Source organism: Schistocerca serialis, chromosome 7 (genome assembly GCF_023864345.2).
Source record: "Schistocerca serialis cubense isolate TAMUIC-IGC-003099 chromosome 7, iqSchSeri2.2, whole genome shotgun sequence".
In the NCBI taxonomy this organism is placed as follows: Eukaryota; Metazoa; Arthropoda; class Insecta; order Orthoptera; family Acrididae; genus Schistocerca; species Schistocerca serialis.
In genome coordinates this window covers 172,290,349-172,310,687 of record NC_064644.1, presented here as the reverse complement: position 1 = coordinate 172,310,687, position 20,339 = coordinate 172,290,349, and the positions used below count along the sequence as shown (strand labels likewise).

Here is a 20,339-nt window from a genome sequence, read left to right as displayed (position 1 = left end):
GCCGACAATGATCACTAGTCCTCATGTGAAAAAGCTTTATCAGCATATGACAGATTTTCAGAAACACCTTGTTGTGGACATCCATTTGGACGGCTGGTCGAATCGTGGAATATTCAGCGTTGTGGGACATTCGGATGTGACAGTAGCCTGATGTAGGACTGTATGGGAACGTGAATGCAGTTATACTCATCATCAAGGTTCTGCTCGACCATATCTGATCATTACAAAGCAGGACCGCTACATTGTGCAGTAAGTACATCGTAACCGCTTAACATATTCGCTGCCATCCGAGAAAAAGTAACAGAACTCCTTTCAGCATTGCGTTATCCCGCGCCATATATCAGAGGCTAGAAGAGGATGGACCATGGAATTACTGCCGTTAGCGCTACCATATGAAGACTGTTGTTGGAGTAGTATCATGACATGGAATAATGGAGTGATGATTAATGGCGTCGATTTGTGTTCACTGATGAATCGCGGTTCTGCGCTGTCCCAGACCACCGTCGGCAAGTATGGAGGCTACCCGGAATAGGTCCCATACTTCCAACGCTTTGGAGACGCACAGTGGGCCGGCCGAAGTGGCCGTGCGGCTTAAGGCGCTGCAGTCTGGAACCGCAAGACCGCTACGGTCGCAGGTTCGAATCCTGCCTCGGGCCTGGATGTTTGTGATGTCCTTAGGTTAGTTAGGTTTAACTAGTTCTAAGTTCTAGGGGACTAATGACCTCAGCAGTTGAGTCCCATAGTGCTCAGAGCCATTTGAACCATTTGAACGCACAGTGGTGCTGCTGCCGCCATCATGGAGTTCGGAGCCATTGTGTATGACTTCTTCACGCCACGGCTATTAGTCCTGCGTTATCGTCCCCTGTATCTGAAGCGATACTATTATTGTGCCATTTTGGAACAGGACATGCTCATTCACACTTAGAAAGTGTTTCCATGAACTGTGTACGTGATGTTAAAGTACCGGGTGATCAAAAAGTCAGTATAAATTTGAAAACTGAATAAATCACGGAATAATGTAGATAGAGAGGTACAAATTGACACACATGCTTGGAATGACATGAGGTTTTATTGGTACCAAAAAAATACAAAGTTGAAAAAATGTCCGACAGATGGCGCTTCATCTGATCAGAATAGCAATAATTAGCATAACAGAGTAAGACAAAGCAAAGATGATGTTCTTTACAAGAAATGCTCAATATGTTCACCATCATTCCTCAACAATAGCTGTAGTCGAGAAATAATGTTGTGAACAGCACTGTAAAGCATGTCCGGAGTTATGGTGAGGCATTGGCGTCGGATGTTGTCTTTTAGCCTCCCTAGAGATGTCGGTCGATCACGATACACTTGCCACTTCAGGTAACCCCAAAGCCAATAATCACACGGATTGAGGTCTGGGAACCCGGGAGACCAAGCACGAAGAAAGTGGCGGCTGAGCACATGATCATCACCAAACGACGCGCGCAAGAGGTCTTTCACGGGTCTAGTAATATGGAGTGGAGCGCCATCTTTCATAAACATCGTACGTTCCACCAGGTGTTTATCAGCCAGGCTGGGGATGATGCGATTCCGTAACAAATCAACGTACCTCTCACCCATCTCGGTGGCAGTTACAAAACCAGAATAACGCATTTCCTCGAAGAATAAAGAACTTATAACGGTAGATGTGGTAAATCCAAACCATACCGTGACTTTCTCGTCGTGCAATGGAGTTTCCACGACAATTCTATCATTTTCGGTAGCCCAAATTCTGAAGTCGTGGGCGTTGACAGACCCTCAGAGCGTGAAATGAGCTTCGTCGGTCCACAACACGTTACTCAACCAATCGCCATCTTCCGCCATCTTTTGAAACGCCCACACTGCAATTGCCCTCCGCTACACTAAATCGACAGGTAACAGTTCATGATGCCAGTGGATTTTGTACGGATAGGATCGGAGGGTAAGCCTCAGAGCCAACCAAACACTAGTGTATGGAATGCCGGTGCGACGTGCTACTGCACGAGCGCTGACTTCCCCGTGCATAGACGAACCCGCTACGGTCTCCATTTCTTCCTGAACTGTCTCAGCAGCATTACGCCTTGTGCTCGGTCGGCCACTACGGGGCCTATCGTCTAAACAACCCGTGGCTTCGAACTTCGAAATCATTCTGGCCACAGCTGCATTTGTCATCGGATCTTCACCCGCTCGAATCCCCTTCCCATGGCGATAGGATCGTAACGCTGAACTAACACATTCCCCATTCCGATAATACAGCTTCAATAAAAGCGCCTTTTCAGGTAACGTCAACACACTGCGACTGCTGGCGCATCTGATTCACTCTCTCATTGCAGCTCCTTTTATACACGATTCTCTTGCGCAGTCACTGACGTTTTGCTGTCCAGCGCCATCTGTTGGACATTTTGTGAACTTTGTTTTTTTTTTAGTTCTAATAAACCCCATGCCATTCCAAGCATATGTGTCAATTTTTACATCCCTATCTCCATTATTCCGTGGTTTATTAAGTTTTCAAATTTATACTGACTTTTTGATCACCCGGTACTCCCCTGGCCAGAAACATCCCCTGATCTGCCCCCTATTGGATATATGTGCGACGGTAACTCAGCCCCAGTGCTAGTGTGTAGGATATTAAGGACCAGTTGCTACATTTGTAGACCAGATTGGCTAAGGAGAGGGTACAGAGGCTTTATGACCCCCTTACCAACCGATTCCGTGCATGCTTACGGCCCGAATGCTGTGCAACATCACAGTGGGCACAGTTTGCCAAGTTCTGTGTAAACTTGACTCACGATTTGATTTGTGGTAAGTTCCTATGGGACCAAACTGCTGAGACCATCGGTCTCTAGACCTACACACTACTTAATCTAACTTAAAGTGACTTTCCCTAAGGACAACACGCACACCCATGCCCGAGGGAGGACCCAGATTCAAACCTCCGAAGGGGGGTGGGGGGTGGGGGCTAGCCGCGAGGACCGTGGCAAGGCGCACAGACCACGCTGCAAAAATAACAGAAATCTTCACTCACTTTAGTAATTACTGCACTGACATCACATACTTTTCTACCCGTCACGTATCATTCCGTCTCCTCTTCTGGATGCAGCGCACTTCAGTAGTATTTCAAGGTCTAATGGTGACACTTGGACGACGTAGGTGATCGTGCTACAGCAAAAAAACAGGGAGTGTTCCGTCAGGCTGAGACTCTCGCGCCTCTGTGTTGCAGTGTTCGTGCTGTGCTGGAGCCCGTACTTCGTGTTCGACCTGCTGCAGGTGTTCGGCCACGTGCCGAGGACGCAAACGATGGTGGCGCTGGCGACGTTCATACAAAGTCTGGCGCCGCTCAACAGCGCAGCCAACCCGGTCATCTACTGCGTCTTCTCCACGCAGATATGCCGCACGCTCAGGTAAGCCCACCTCTTTAGGACGAGGATGCAGAATGAGAGCTCACCGCTTCCTTGGTTGAGGAGCAGAGCTGTTCCCTAGTAAAACAGATGTCGTCAGTTGGGTTCCCCTCTCGGAACACGGATGTTGAAAGTATCTAACCAAAATTGTATCCTTTTATTCTGTGAAAGTATCAGTGATAAGACTAGTCTAAATTAATTATTGAGCAAACCTGTATCTGACTGCGTCTGTGAACCTGTTTCTTGCACTCCACCATTTTGCCAGAAATGCAACATGTATTTGACTCAGCAATGAAGTTTAAGAGAATAATGTCGTTTGTGCAATGGCATTAACTTTTGGCCCTGATGTTTACTTGGTTCTTTCATTGGTGGGTAACTTTAGTTTACTACTCATTTTCATATTCCATACAAGCAAAGGATGTGGATTATGATTCAGGCTGTTAGATTTAAACGCAATGTTGATCTCAGTATATATATTGTTAAAATTTTAAGTCATACACAAAACCTACTATTTCAAACATTTTCGTAGCACGAATCACTCTTACAAAAAATTTTGCAAAACGCTTAGTGCGTCAAACCTTGGACATATAAATCCTAACTCTGAACATTATCTAACAAAAACCAATTTGAAATGATTATCTATCTTCTCTCATTTACATGATAAAGTTTGGTCAGGGTCAGCGACCTACCTTAACGCTGTCACCACACGTCTGCTTCCTCCGCGCACCTAGCTGTGACTCCTCCTTTAAAGCTGCCTGCACACGTCTGCTTCCTCTGGGCACCTACCTGTGACTCCTCGGTTTTTTACTACGCGCGCCCGCCTCTCGTAACCATCAAAGATCCTCCTTCTCAAAGATATTATACTCGTTCCACCTTGCGGTTAACTAACGACTATTTTCTGGAGCTACTCTGATCAGTCCTTAGCACATACCTCTCAATGTGGCTGTTCAGTATGTTCCTACTGTGTATACCAGGCACGCCCATTTAAAGAAACACGTACCGACATCTTCTTCGTACTAATAAAACTAAAACTACATCGCAACAGGCGTTGAAGGACAAACCGTACTGACATCCTCAGCCCACAGGCGTCACTGGATGCGGATATGGAGGGCCGTGTGACCAGCTCGCTGCTCTCCCGGTAGTTGTTAGGTTTCGTGACCGGAACCGTTACTTTCCCTCAGTTACTTCCTAAATTGGCTTCACAAGTTCTGAGGGCAGGCCGGCCGGTATGGCCGAGTGGTTCTAGGTGCTTCGGTCTGGAACTGCGCGACCGTTACGGTCGCAGGTTCGAATCCTGCCACGGGCATGGGTGTGTGTGATGTCCTTAGGTTAGTTACATTTAAGTAGTTCTAAGTTCTAGCGGACTGATGATCTCAGATGTTAAGTCTTATAGTGCTCAGAGCCATTTGAACCATTTGCTGAGTGCAGCCCGCTCGGCAGAGCGCTTAACTTCCATGATCTGACGGGAACCGGTGTTACCGCTGCGGCAAGGCTGTTGCCGTCTATATACTAACAATAAAACTGTAATACCGTCGTCTCTGTATGTTTGGCTGAAAACGCTAATCTTAGAACCAGTAGACGAATTTTTATGGTAACTTTATGGTAGCTCAAGGATACGTATAGACACTGTTTCATCAAAACAGGAACACGGAAAAACTACTTCGTAGTTTAGAGTTTTATCTAAATTCACCTGCTAAGCCTAGTAGCTCGCATGTTCTAATCACCACTGCGTAGAAAGCCAAGGAATCAATAGAATCTCCAGTTAGTTATTTTAATTCAGTAACAGATGTACTTTCGGAAATTGACGCCAGTGTCAGTTTTAAGCGCCGCAATCTTATTTTTTCGAACACATACCAACAGCGTATTTGCTTGGCTATGATACATGGAATTACTGATATCGGTTTCTGTATTAAAAAATTAAAGACACTGATTTTCTTCTTTCAATAAGCTTTATTAATATTCTTTGCTAGAGAAACAATTTTATTAAGTCTGCTATGTGATTTAGGTGCCTAGATATTACATTTTCGTGGGCGAGCAATTCTAGACGCTTCAGTCCGGAACCGCGCGACCGATACGGTCGCAGGTTACAATCCTGCCTCGGGCATGGATGGGTGTGATGTCCTTAGGTTAGTTGGGTTTAAGTAGTTCTACGTTCTAGGGGACTGATGACCTCAGATGTTAAGTCCCATAGTGCTAAGAGCCATTTTTTTATTACATTTTCATTTTGTATCGTTACGAATAAAAATGACCAACATACGCTCCTCTTTCTGAATACATCAGAATGGCTAAAAGACTGAGGACTACGCAGTCATAAGAATCTATTATAGCTCGTGAGCCAACCCTTTCTGTGGCTTATAAGGTCTCAACTCGCTCATTTGAAACTCCTTTCGAAAGTGAGGGGTGATTTATCTCAGATCGAGAGCGTCATGCACTATCTCGCCTTTCAAAAATCTTGTGTCATAGAAGTTTCAAGTTACGTCTCTCCAATGTAACATCGTGTAAGCAGAAGTTTCGACGTGAAGTGGCGCAGGCGAGCGGATTCTAAACATGTTATCATTTCACCTTAAACATGTACGCTTCCCGGTGACCGTCTGTTACGCCATGACCATAAACGAAGCCCAAGTCCAGACGCTGCATGTCGTAGATGTGGACATTAGTGTCAGTTGCTCTTCGCACCGTCAGCTGAGGTTGTTTCTTTCCCGTTTTAGTTTAGTTAATGTCCACAACGTTGTAGGCAAAAATAAATTTAACGTGCACGAAATCTCTGGCACAGGTACAAATGAGAATCGGGTAACGCGGAGTTTCTCCGCCAGTATAAACTACATTCCAAAGCCGTTAGCTCAGTTGTGTTACAAAGACTTGTCATAATGTTTTATTCGTTACCTCGAAAAACCTAGGTTACTTAATTAATTTTTGATCATAAGGCTATCACGACAGCTTTTCTTAGTTGCTAGGTTGTATGGGTAATATAGCCAATGAAACTTGTATGGTCCATGGAAACTTTTTCGTTCCTGATGTTTCTTCCAGAATTGTTGGATTCATAGGTTCTGCTGGCTCCCCTGAGTCTTGCTGAGTAACAGGTTGGACGTCGAACAGTGACGTATATAGCACGACAGGGGAACGTGACAGGTGATTTGCAGAGATAGTCCTTGTCAAAGATAAGAATGATGTATCGAAATGCCGCCTGGTGTACTCTTAAATGAGACGAATTCTAAGCTTCTTCACCCATGAAAATTCGATTACTAGTTTTCGAGTAATTACAAACTTTCGAACTTCCGACGTTATCGAATTTTTAACATCAAACCGAATGTTGTACATTGCGGGAGTTCGTGATTTTACACCAAAGTGGGGAAATACAGCACGTCGAATAAGGATGAAACAACACCAAGACACCGATATGTTTGATGCATAGAGGACTTTCATCATGTCCTTCGTCGTTCAAGTGTGTCAAGTACGTGATACCCGCACAATGGGTGCCCAACCCACTACCCGCTTGTGGCTAGGAAAGAGCTCAAACAGATCATTTCCAGCCACTGGTTAGGGCAGGAAGGCGTTACCAGTCGGCTTACACGTCCGCCTGATTTAAGGAAACCAGGCTTTCTTGTCTGAGGTAAATTCACAGCGACATCTGTGCACAAGCTCCGACCATCCAGGCGGATTTAAAACATCGCCATGTTGCAGAAAATGGAATGATAACGAATTGTCATAGTGTGGATAGTATGGGCGAATGGTTCGCTGGTAGAAGAGCAGAAAATGAAGGCAGGAGTGATGACACATACACTACTGGCCATTAAAATACCTACAACACGACGATGACGTGCTACAGACGCGAAATTTAACCGACAGGAAGAAGATGCTGTGATACGCAAATGGTTAGCTTTTCAGAGCATTCACACAAGGTTGGCGCTGGTGGCGACATCTACAACGTGCTGTCATGAGGAAAGTTTCCAACCGATTTCTCATACACAAACAGCAGTTGACCGCCATTGCCTGGTGAAACGTTATTATGATGCCTCGTGTAAGTAGGAGAAATGCGTACCATCATGTTTCCGACTTTGATAAATGTCAGACTGTAGCCTATCGGGATTGCGGTTTATCGTATCGCGACATTGCTGCTCACGTTGGTCGAAATCCAATGACTGTTAGCAGAATATGGAATCGGTGGGTTCAGGAGGGTAATACGGAACGCCGTCCTCGATCCCAACGGCCTCGTATCACTAGCAGTCGAGATGACAGGCATCTTATCCACATGGCTGTAATGGATCGTGCAGACACGTCTCGATCCCTGAGTCAACAGATGGGGACGTTTGCAAGACAACAACCATCTGCACGAACAGTTCGACGACCTTTGCAGCACAATGGACTATCAGCTCGGAGACCATGGCTGTGGTTACCCTTGACGCTGCGTCACAGACAGGAGCGCCTGCGATGGTGTCCTCAACAATGAACCTGGGCGCACGTATGACTAAACGTCATTTTTTCGGATGAATCCAGGATCTGTTTACAGCATCATGATGGTCGCATCCATGTTTAGCGACATCGCGGTGAACGCAAATTGGAAGCGTGTATTCGTCATCGCCATATTGGCGTATCACCCGGCGTCAAGGTATGGGATGCCATTGGTTACACGTCTCGGTCACCTTTTGTTCACATTGACGGCACTTTGAACAGTGGACGTTACATTTCAGATGTGTTACGAAGGCTCTACCCTTCATTCAATCCTTGCGAAACCCTACATTTCAGCAGGATAATGCACCACCGCATGTTGCAGGTCCTGTACGGGCCTTTCTGGATACAGAAAATGTTCCACTGCTGTCCTGGCCAGCACATTCTCCAGATCTCTCACCAATTGAAAACGTGTGGTCAATAGTGGATGAGCAACTGGCTTGTCACAATACGCCAGTCACTACCCTTGATGAATTGTGGTATCGTGTTGAAGCTGCATGGGCAGCTGTACCTGTACACGCCATCCAAGCTCTGTTTGACTCAATGCCCAGGCGTATCAAGGCCGTTATTACGGCCAGAGGTGGTTGTTCTTGGTACTGATTACTCAGGATCTCTGCACCAAAATTGCGTGAAAATGTAATCACATGTCAGTTCTAGTATAATATATTTGTCTAACGAATCTGCATTTCTTCTTGGTGTAGCAATTTTAATGGCCAGTAGCGTAATTTATTGTGCTTCGGCAGGCACAGAAAACCAGCACCCACTGGAGCAGGGTGGCATCATCGGCGGCAGCCAATGACCATCAATCTGGGAAGGACTGGTGATGATGCCCTAGTGTCATTGATTCCCGTCGACGTGGCTCGCTAGCGGCCACGCCAACACAGCATTCCAGCTGCCTCGCAGTGTGGTGTCAGGCGGTGGCTCGTGTGCTCTCCTAAATAGACGCAGTCTAGTGGTGGTCAGCAGAATTGTCCAGGCTCGAACGCCGAGCCCGTGGCTGGAGAGTGGTGGCCAGTGTTGACGCACACGAGAGACAGGGCTGTGCGAACCTCAGTTTGACCTATGCCTCATCGACGCCGCAGCTGGAGCACTGGGCTGGCAGTCCCGTCGGAATGGAGGAAGAACATTGGCTACCTCACAGCGGAAGCCAGGACACAGTGGACGCCGATTCGAAGCCTCCGCTGTACCCTGCCCAGCATGGCTGGAGTACTGGCATATGTACACGACAGGCAGGACTGAGATGCGGTACGTGCCTTGGGACCGCCGCCCGAACCTCTTGAACGCCGGCTATTGCCCCAGTGTCCTGTTCGCGGTTGCGGAGTCGATGGCACTGAGCCAGCGTGTGTCGGCAAGTGCATTGATTTCGGCATCAAGACAGAGCTTCAGCTCTTGTCAATACGGAAGAACCATATTCAGACTGTCCTAAAGCCCGTGCACCAGCGATTGCAAACCTGTGTTAATGTCGACAGTGGGTACTGCGAACATTCGATATCATTAGTGGAATTTTGAGGAAGTGTTGAAGGCCATATGCCTTTGCTATTTCCCTTTTGTTATCGGTGCTAAAGTAATTTTTCAATGAAAATGAGTATATTGACAATATGCTCACGATGTAAAGTTACTGTTTAACAACTTTAAAATCTCAAATCTGTACTTTACAAATTCATTCAATTTTTGATGTGCACCTTTCTTTCGAGGCTTTGGCAGAAACAGGAGCACAACTTTAACCGTAGTTAGCTGATGAACCATCCTCAGATGCCAGTTCCATTACCTTCCAGCTGGTATGTTGATCCAACCGCATATACTCAAGCTTGATTCGTATATTTTTCCTTTTTTTTCATTAAACTTTTCTCCACAGTTCCGTTTTTCTAAGTAGACTCCGTTAGCTGCGTCAAGCTCAAATCCCCTACCAGCGTGACGTGGCAATTCCGTGTAACAACACGAACTCCTGCATAAGGCAGAAGTTGTTGTCTGGATCAAACCAGTTAAATCCTAAAGTCTAAGTATGGTGATATCTCCGAGGTTAGTAAGTGGATTGAAACTCAGCTGAATTCATCTAGTTTAGAACTATGATATTAGCAGCCGAAATTATTGTAGTTCTACTTGAAAAAACAAAGATAATAATGACATGTCTATATCTAATGTAGGTATCAAAAGAGATGAAACATCAATCAATGGAGGTTTATTAATATTTAATTAGGGTTAAAATAGAACTATTACTCGAATATCTCAAACATTGAGTGAAATGTCTGAACAGCCTTTTGCAATCTTCATGTGCTTGAACCCTTTATCATTTTTGTGGAGCCGGCCGCGGTGGCCGTGCGGTTCTAGGCGCTTCAGTCCGGAACCGCGAGACTGCTACGGTCGCAGGTTCGAATCCTGCCTCGGGCATGGATGTGCGTGATGTCCTTACGTTAGTTAGGTTTAAGTAGTTCTAAGTTCTAGGGGACTGATGACCTCAGATGTTAAGTCCCATAGTGCTCGGAGCCATTTGAACATTCTTGTGGAGGCTTTCATCCGCACTTTGTCTCCTTGACCAAAATTTAGTAATATTTTCCATCGTTCCATCCTCCTTCACGTCGAGTCACATAACTTATCCTGCATAACCCACAGCCGGCCGAAGTGGCCGTGCGGTTAAAGGCGCTGCAGTCTGGAACCGCAAGACCGCTACGGTCGCCGGTTCGAATCCTGCCTCGGGCATGGATGTTTGTGATGTCCTTAGGTTAGTTAGGTTTAACTAGTTCTAAGTTCTAGGGGACTAATGACCTCAGCAGTTGAGTCCCATAGTGCTCAGAGCCATTTGAGCCATTTGAGCCATAACCCACAGCTACCATTCAGGTTGTTGTCTCTTGTTCTGGATATTCAATTAACGCCAATATCGGCTCACACTTACCTCCTTAGACCTCATTTCTGATTACCTAGTGTAAAAATGAAGAAAATCATTTATCACCGATTCAAATTTTGGAATCACGGGAATCCACTTGGTGCGGTAGGCATCAGTCATACAATCTAGGTCCCATCCTCCCTTTTATGATGATCTGAGGCGCACTTATCAACTAAGTATTGTCTCAAAATTAAATAAAAACACAATCAACATTGTACAATTTTACAATTAGTATAGGAGCAGGTTCAAGTGACCTCCACCCAGTGGTGCTAAATCAGTCCAAACTACATGAAGTTCAAGTAGGCTCCACTTGGTAGCATTGCAGTCACGGAACCCAAGATGGCGGCAAGAGAAAGTAAAAAATGCATGGTAGCAGCGTACGAAAATTCAAAAAATGCAAGATAGGAGTAGCCCAGTTGTGCTAATGAGAAATAAAGAAAATAGTCAATGACGGTGGAACGAGCCAAGCTATGTTTTACAGCTACTCTGATCTCAGGCTCCAGGTTGGTGTCATGTTTTGAAAGTATCCGAAAAATCTAAAGTATTTATCAAAAATACCCAACGATATTGACAGTATAGTGTAACTTACAGTATTTTTACAGCTAAAATACCTATCAAAATGGACGTGATCCAACTTTAATTTTAAGCTGCACTGGACAGCCAGCAAATTTCGATATATCTACCACACTTCGTGTAACGCACAAAGGAGATCCAAATTAAATTTTTCCGTACCTAAATTATGTGAATATTGTTCTATAATTGTACAAAAACATATTATCCAAAGGAATGTGCCAGCTACTGAAACCGTGCAATTATTATGTAACTTACAAGTTAATACACGCTTGACATCGAAAACGTGATGGTGGGACTCTTAAAATAATGCCGCAATACTTTTTCTGACTCTAAATTGCCTCTATTATTGATCTGCAACAGTAGAAAACTCATGTGTCACAAACAACATGCTAAGCAGGGAATGCAGTGATTGTTGATACTTCTCCTTAGGTGTAAATGAGATTGTGTTACTGGTGGTACAAAAACAAACCAGTCCATGTCCCATTTGAAGGAGGGGGAAACAGATAATGCATCATGATAAATATAACTGACGCTGTTGATTGGCTAATATAGCTTTTTTACTACTTTTGATCTTGCCTCCACTTCTCGTTACATTTTACTAACTCCTTTTTCCACCGACGTCACATTTTCTGGCAGTTTAACAGAACACACCGTACTAAAAAGGGCGCATTTTAATGAGCTGTTTTATGTATAATGTAACTTAAACCGCTTATTTTCGTAATGTGCTAAAATAACTTTGAAATTCACCAAATACGAGTTGTGAATACTGTTTGTTCAAAGAGAGTGGTGGACAATCTTCCACAGAGAACTCTGATCTAAATTAAGATTCGACCTTCAAACCAAAATAAAACTGCCTGCATTCTTTGTCAAAATATGTGAGGAATTCTTCTATAACGACATTAAAATGTAAGTAGGTCACTTATCGTAACATACAAGCATACCTTCAAAACGCATGAAGCATATAAACTCAGTGTGGTCAAAGCCAATTATGGACAAGGTTGCACACAAGTTTCTGATGGCCAACAATAATTTTATCTTTCCTCCAAAATAAAGTTGTCGGTATTACTTAGGAAATACCTAATAATTTCTTCCATAATGGTGCAAAACAAATGTGCCTCTATTGTTTGTACTTAACTGTACTGTAACAGTAAAAATACACATTGCGTTTACACTGACACTACTGTTCTAATTTAAAGATTAAGGTAGACTGAGTGAGGACTGACTAATGCTGTCACACTGTGCAGACTATATGGCACTTCGATGAAATAGTGTACTGAACAGTAGTTTTAATATCTGTATTTAATACAAAGGCTGCTTCGCTTTCAGCTACCTAATTGGGATTACTTTCCGAGTCACCCAAACATTATAATGACTCCATGCTGGGGTAAATACCTTGTCTCGTGATAAAAAACATTTCTTGTCTTCTGCTGATAGTGCTCACTTATGCCATTGCACACTGGAAGTTCATGTCACTTTGATGAAATAAAATACTGAACAGTAGATGGTGACTGCCATTATCAGTCATGGAGATTAACATTACACAGAAACCATGGTATACACTTTTGGAGTTATGTGGTGAATACTACCATTAACCCAATGATGATGACAATCATTACCCCAGATACATGTTTGGTTGTAGATAACCATCAAATTGAACTATAAAGAATTGCTCCATTATATGTTTGTTTACATATAATCATGAAACAAAATTTGTAATAAATTGTCCCTTGCATCACCAGTTACATATAAATGTCAAACTAAATTGTAACTATCTGTCCCATACATCTCCAGTTACAGACTAGCATCAGACGAAATTTTAATAAATTGCCCTATACGTCATAACTGTTGCAGGTAAACAGCAAACGAAGCGGCAACAAAGTACCTCACACATCACGAATGTTACATGAGATTATAACAAATTGTCTCATATGACGCCTATGTCACGTAAAATTGCAACAAACTCTCCCAATACATTGTCATTGTTACAAAAAATTGCAGCAGATTCTCCCATTTATCATCAAGGTTCCAAGAAGTTGTATCACACTCTCCACATGTTACTATTGTTACAGATAAGCATGAAACAGAATTGTAACTAAATGCCTCATATATTTCCATCAGTGGTAAGACATGTGTAGTTGGCAAGGTATTGGGCAATCTGTTACTATTTTATTTCATGATTATCTGTAACAGTCGTGGTGTACTGGACATTTTGTAACACGTTTATGTCAACTTGATGATGGGTGGCGGCAATTTGTTACAATTCTGTGTAATAATGGCGAGTTATTGGGCAGTGTGTAATAATTTTATTTGATACCTACTTGTAACTGGCGATGTAAGGGACAATTTATCACACCTGTATCTGTAATGTATGTGGCAGTTTGTTACAATTTAGTTTAATGCTTATCATTAACTGAATATAAGATGGGACAATTTGTTGAAATGTTGTTTGATGCTTATCTGTAACTAAACCATGTATGTGGGTTAATAGTAGCTGCCCTAGCAGTCACGTCAGCTGACCCTCATTACCACAGTTGTATGCACAATGTATTTGGTATAACGGTAGTTCTCATAACTGGGGTGCTGGCAGTCAGCATGTCAGCTGACTCTCATTATGCCAGTAGTATACACCATGCAAACAGGATAATGGAAGTCAGCATCTACAATTCATCGAAGTGTTATGTAGTCTCCACTGTGCGACAACATAATTTACCATTGTTAGCTGAAAAAGAAAAACGTTTTGTAATGCAGGATAAAGAATTTAATTAGCATGGAGTTGCTAAAATGTTTTCGCTGACTTTGAAAAGTATTTGAAAGCGACTGGCTGAAAGTATAGGAACTGCACAAAATCACAGAATCATTGTAATGCTTGTGTGACTGAAAAGTAGTTGAAAGTGGGTAGCTGGAAGTACAACAACCATCATTTCTTACCTATATGAATGGGTATTAAATTCATGTGTTAAGACTTCTTTTGAGTACGATATTTCATCAAAGTATGCACTGTGTGGCAGCATAAGAAAGTCCTCACCAAGTGCACCTTAACCTGCAAATTAAATCATTAGTGCTACGTGTGTCTTAACTGTTATAGAACTAACCTTTACATGTATTGTTAGATAATACAGACAATTCTTTATCTCTTTAAAGTGTGCTGCAGAGATCAAACTATTCTTGTCGACAAATGCACTTTAAAATCTAAGTGAGATCAGTATTGCCATGTGTGCTTTGTAATGCTACAGAACATATCTTTACACTATATGATTTTTTTTTTCAAATGTAGTAGAGTCAGCAAACTTTGCTCATTGCCTAGTAAAGGTTACCCTGTAAGTCAAATCAGTAGTGCCAATATACAATCTATCTGCTTCTTTTTTATTGTTATAAAACAATCAAGTTACAAAAGTAGTGACACATTATTGGTAGGGTTATAGAAGAAATCAATATGTATCTCTTTAAGTAATACAGTGTTATTTACATGCATATATCGAATTTTGGTTGAATATCAGAGATCTTGTCTTTCACTATTCTACTGAGCATTGTTGACATAATGAACGTATTTGGTATTTGGTACATTTCGAAATTATATTTGTATATCACGGAAGTTCGCAGTTTAAATCATGCAAAACTTTAAATATCTCATCAAAATGCTCCTTTTTTAGTATATTTCGTTGTGCCAAAGCGTTGAAAGATCTGATGCTGGTAGATAAACATGCTAGTAGTGGAACATAATCACAGATCTGCCCAAGATCAAAAGTAATATAAAACAATGTCAGCCAGTGAAAAACATTCATTATATTTTTCTTGGTAGAGTATCTCCTTCCCTTCTAGAAGTTGTGCTTGGTCAGTTTCGTAACACAGCGTCATTTACGCGTAAGTGAAAGTGCCAAGCATTATTAATTGCCTCCTTAGCATGTTACCTTACCCATATCCATTTTGTAATGTTATGGAACAGTAATACAGACGATTTAGATGTATAAATAGCATTATAGCATTTAATTTGAGAGTCCACAGACATGTTTAGGCACCAACTGTATATAATTGTGTACGTTTGACAATAATTGCACTCTTACTGTAGCTGCCACATTATTTTAGGTAACATGTATCTTCATTGTGCCTTGCACTGGTGCAGCACAAAAATCGAAGATTTCTCAGTGTCCAGTCCAGTTTCACCTATAAGCTAGATCAGCAATACCGCATGTGATCTGATGGACACTTTAGGTGTGGAAATACTGTAAGTTATACCAGTATTGTCAATATTGTTACTTTACTTATGAACATTTTAGATACTAACTTACGCGTGAGTGTGCTTATGTATTTTTGACATTTAATACAAGCATTATAGCCGTGTAAATAACGTATGTTGCTTTTGTTATGTATTTTGGCAACACACTGTATATGTGAGAATAATGTTGTGTGTATATGTTGCTAACAGAGCTTACATTTTTTGACAGATGACAGAGATGTTTCAGATGAGGAAATACTGTAGGTTACATCAGTATCGTCCATTTAATTACTTTCGGTTATGATACCAGTTTACACATCTCAGGATTTTCGGATGCTTTTTAACATGGCACCAAGTAGGATTGTTGGGTCAGAGGGTTGCAAACCATACCTGTGCTTGTTTCACCAGCTTCGATTGTTTTTAATTTTCCAAATAGCACAAGTGGGGTTGTTCCACAATATTGCATTTTTAATAACCCATTTTACCGCCATCTTGGATTTCACCATCTTGGACTATCGTGCAAAACAAAACCCCTGCATCTAGGGAACCCATGAGTGTGACATATAATGTAACAAGAATGATCTCTATAATACTAAAGTCTCTATCGTGATCTACTTTTTGATATAGTTTCCATCAATAGCACAGCAATTACTGTGCCAAAAGCCCAGCTTCGAAATCCATCATCACAGAAATCAGACACCTGTTTTTAAATTTATTTTTTTCACATTTTTTTTTACATTTTCTGACTTTTGACACCGTCATCGTAGTGCTAACAGGCAACATGCCCCTTAGAATGCATTAACAAGTGACAGTCATTAGGTTCTAGGTCAGGCTCTAACAGAGAGAGATCACATTCTTTCCAACCATAGAAGGTGATGAGATCTTGAATGTGATGAGCCACATGGGGACGGTCACTGTCATGCAGCAAAACGATCTCTCTGTTTAGCGCGACATGCCTTTTGCTTTGGATTGCACCCTGCAGTTTCTTTAAATTCATATAACAAGTGTGCAATGACGGCGTTACTCTGAGGCCGAAATGTCGACTAACACCCCTACTATCCCTAAACCCAGTGTACCTGATTTTTTTTCGATTGATATTGTTTGCTGGAGCTTCACTTTCTTGGGGGATTCTCAACTCCTCCATTACAAGGACTTTTGTTTTGATTCTTGTTTAACAGGACAACTTAGTGTAAAGCTGTGTCCCCTCAAAAAATCAAAAAATGTTTAATGTGTGTGAATTCCTAAGGGACCAAACTACGGAGGTCATTGGCCCCTAGACTTACACACTACTTAATCTAACTTATGCCAAGAACAGCACACACGCCCATACCCGAGGGAGGACTCGAACCTCCGGCGGGAGGGGCCTCGCAATCCGTGACAAGGCGCCTCTAACCGCGCGGCCACTCCGAGAGGCGTGTTCCCTTCGACACAGTACCTCTAGAGGAAAGTCATTTTAGTTTTGTGCAACTCATTTTTCTGTAACTCAGTATCCCCACAACTTCCGATAATGTAGCGGTCCTTTCGCAGACTCACACAGAACACCTCTTGAAACGTGAGCAAAGGTGCGAGCTAATGAAGATATCGTGTGATTTCCATCTTTTCGATTTTAACGACTCCCTGCAGTGTCATTAATGTCGGACGGTCGCCCTCTTTGTTAATCATCACGCACATTCACCGGCCACATTTAAATGCTCTACACCATTTTCAAAGCATTCCAGCGCTCATTGCATTTTCTCCATTCGCTTTTCTAATCTGGGGAGGGATTTCAGCAGCTTCCACGTCTCTTCATATAAGAAACGAACAACAGCGCCTATTTCCAAATTGGTGGCGTTTCCAATCGACCGAACCATTTTAAATAGGTGTAGATAAACGTTCACGCAAGCTACCGTAATGGAGTTTGTGGATAGACGACGGATGAAGTTACTCTGCAAGCACGCATAATATGGAAAACACCACGTTACAAAATGGTAAACTAAAAACTCGTCTCATAATAAAAAAATTATTACGGCACATACATTATCTTCAAATCAAATGTTATCGAAATATCAAGAATCATAGTAGGACTATTTTCAGATAGCAATACGATGTTTCCCTATTTTTATTACATAATCTTCTCGGATGGATCATATAATAGGTGGAGTAATATAGGTTTTCTTAATGAGGAATTCCATTTTTAAAGGCAGAGGAGAGAGCGGATGGGTGAAATAAGTTCACTGTAGGCCTCTACAAGGGGGAAGAACTGTTTGCTGACATGACTGAAGAGATCGGAGTCGATAATAAAGATATCGGGATTTCAGTGTTGGAGTCCGAGATCAATAGAGCTTTGTAAGACTTGAGATTAAGCAAGGCCGAAGATATCGACAACATTCCTTCTGAATTTCAAAGATCATTGGAGGGAGTGGTTACCTAACGACTTTTCAAATTGATTTGTAGAATCTACGAGGCTGGGGATATTCTATGAGACTACTGGAAAAATATCCTCCGCGTCGTTTCGAAGACAAAATGAGAAGATGTTGAAATTATCTGACAGATGTTATTATCTGATAGTCGAGGTGTAGTTTCCCTCAAATTCACTAACAGCCAGAGGACGCGGTTTGTAACCAGCATCCTTAAAGTTTCTCTGTAAGCAGAAGCGAGGTGGAGGTGCTTCAATATACCAAGAGGACTGCAGTTGCTTCGATGTTACTTCACGATAAAAACATTAATCGAAGAAAGTAACAGTGTTGTAGATTACATGAGGTGTAGCATTCACTCATTGAAACCATGTGTACCGTTGCTAGTCTTCAGATATTGTCTTTACAATTTGTAGTATGATCTCTGTGTAATATTCGCTGTTCATTTTACCGTGAATGAACCATATGAAGAATCGGCTGTGTGAAATTGTACACGAAACACCCACTATTGTGCCCTATCTCCTTGGATGAACTCAAAACCTATTATGATTTGAGGACGCACGTTGGAATACCTTTTTGTCTGAGTCTTACAAGAGAAATTTAACCCCTAAGTGTGGACCACTTATTTCAGTTTGTGCAATGAAGTAACAACAATTAGTGTCTAACAGCCTATCAGCTTCGATGTCATCAGAGGCCGAGCACTAAACCATTTGAAGTAGGGCGTGTCATGGAGTATTCTAGTGTAGATTCCTGCAGTAAATCCGCGATATATTTAAGATAAAGTGGCTGGGAATTATTTCATACGCTTTTCCCGGAGAATGAGAGCTATGTCTTAACCACTTCGCCATCTTGCACATTTTGTGCAATCACTATCTTGCGATCATCCTTTATTGCTTTTCTTTTCTGTCTCTGAGAGCAATTTCACGCTGTGCTTCTACAAAACTGACTTCTATTTGCGTAATCGATTTGACATTTTGTATTTCCGTATCGGTTTTATCACGTGTGAGGCACACAAATACTCTTCACCGAAAGGGATATCCGATGTAAGAGACTTTAATTTAAATCAACTTCGATTCGGTGAGTTTAATTGTTCGCGCTGGCTACTGCCGATTTGGATTTACAGACCGTTGGCAGCCACCAAACTTTGCTTAACGGCCGATCGACTTCACCCGATCCGCAGAACATGAATGAAGCAATTCCAATCAGGCTTTTGAAACTTGCAACGGCTTCAGTTAAATAAATTTCCAAATACTTCCTTTCATCTGAATCGAGCACTGCCACTTGCAAGCACTCGTCAATATTAGGCCACCTCGTTATTTTTCCGACCGTTTTACACTCTTCCTGTTGGATAAGGAAACTTAATTTTTTTTGTTATAGTAATTTAATATTCTAACAGCATATTATGTTTCTGTCATCAGAGGATTGACTATATTTTCAATTTAATAACATGAGGGACCAAGTTACCAATATAGCTTTGGGCGTCAACAATGCAATACTTGCATGCTGAAAGGTTTTATAATAAATGTTAAACAAGACGTTATAGAATTGGAGAACTTATGTGCTTTCCTCCATCATACTTGTGAAATTATTTACAACGCCTGTTGCACAGGTAACCTATGATGTAGGGAGAATTCTTAAGCAGTTCATTAGCAGGGATGAGAAAGCTCGATAACTGACAGAAAAATCTTGAGACAGATGAGGGATCGAATCCCAAACTTTTGTCCCTACAGTCCGATACACATGCACTGAATCATCTATTCCTTTTTTCTGTTTTGTTTTCATTAAATGTAGTTAGTTGAGAGCACTGTGGGTGCATAGGGCAACAACGATTAAATTACAAGCGTGACCGCGAATGGCAGCTGCAAGAAATGGGAAGTCGTGTATAAAATACAATGTTTATGTTTATTTGAGTCAATGTATAGATGAGTATTTATATTTTTTAACAATTAACAAATTTACTTATATGAATCATTTCCTTCTACAAAATTTGCGATTACACAATGTTTATGAACAATCCTAGAAAATTGAAATAGCTTCCTAAATGACTGACTGAATTGCTCACATTACGTCAACCACTGAGATGCTTTATCTAGGTACACTATTACTAACCAGCTTTGTAACCTGTATTCGTAACATGCCTCCTTAATTTCCTTGCATTTCCTGGCGCAAAATCTCTTAAGGCGAGATCAGATGATTGTGTAAAAGCGGCGAACATGTCACCAAATTAGGTGTTTTCTCATTTGTCTAAATGGGTTCGTCCGTTGTAAGAGTAGAAGTCTTGACCAGAAAGTCCAGAGCAGAAATAGTGAAAAAAATTTCTCATTCGGTGGTTCTCTGGGTACGGTTTCGGAAGGACGCTTCTCCCTTCTGTGGGAGCCAAAAAACTAAGATTCTTTCAGTTGATCTAAGTACTAAAATATGGAAGTGGGTGGTGATCA

General features: G+C 42.0%; 1 protein-coding gene across 1 annotated transcript in view; it reads left to right on the top strand.

Moving 5' to 3' along the window:
- LOC126412944 (cardioacceleratory peptide receptor-like) overlaps positions 1 to 20,339 on the top strand; it is a 403,969-nt gene that overhangs the window by 362,531 nt on the left and 21,099 nt on the right. The window contains exon 7 of the mRNA XM_050082836.1: positions 3,218 to 3,398. Coding sequence (XP_049938793.1) covers positions 3,218 to 3,398 — 181 coding nt within the window. The remainder of the gene's footprint in view (positions 1 to 3,217; positions 3,399 to 20,339) is intronic.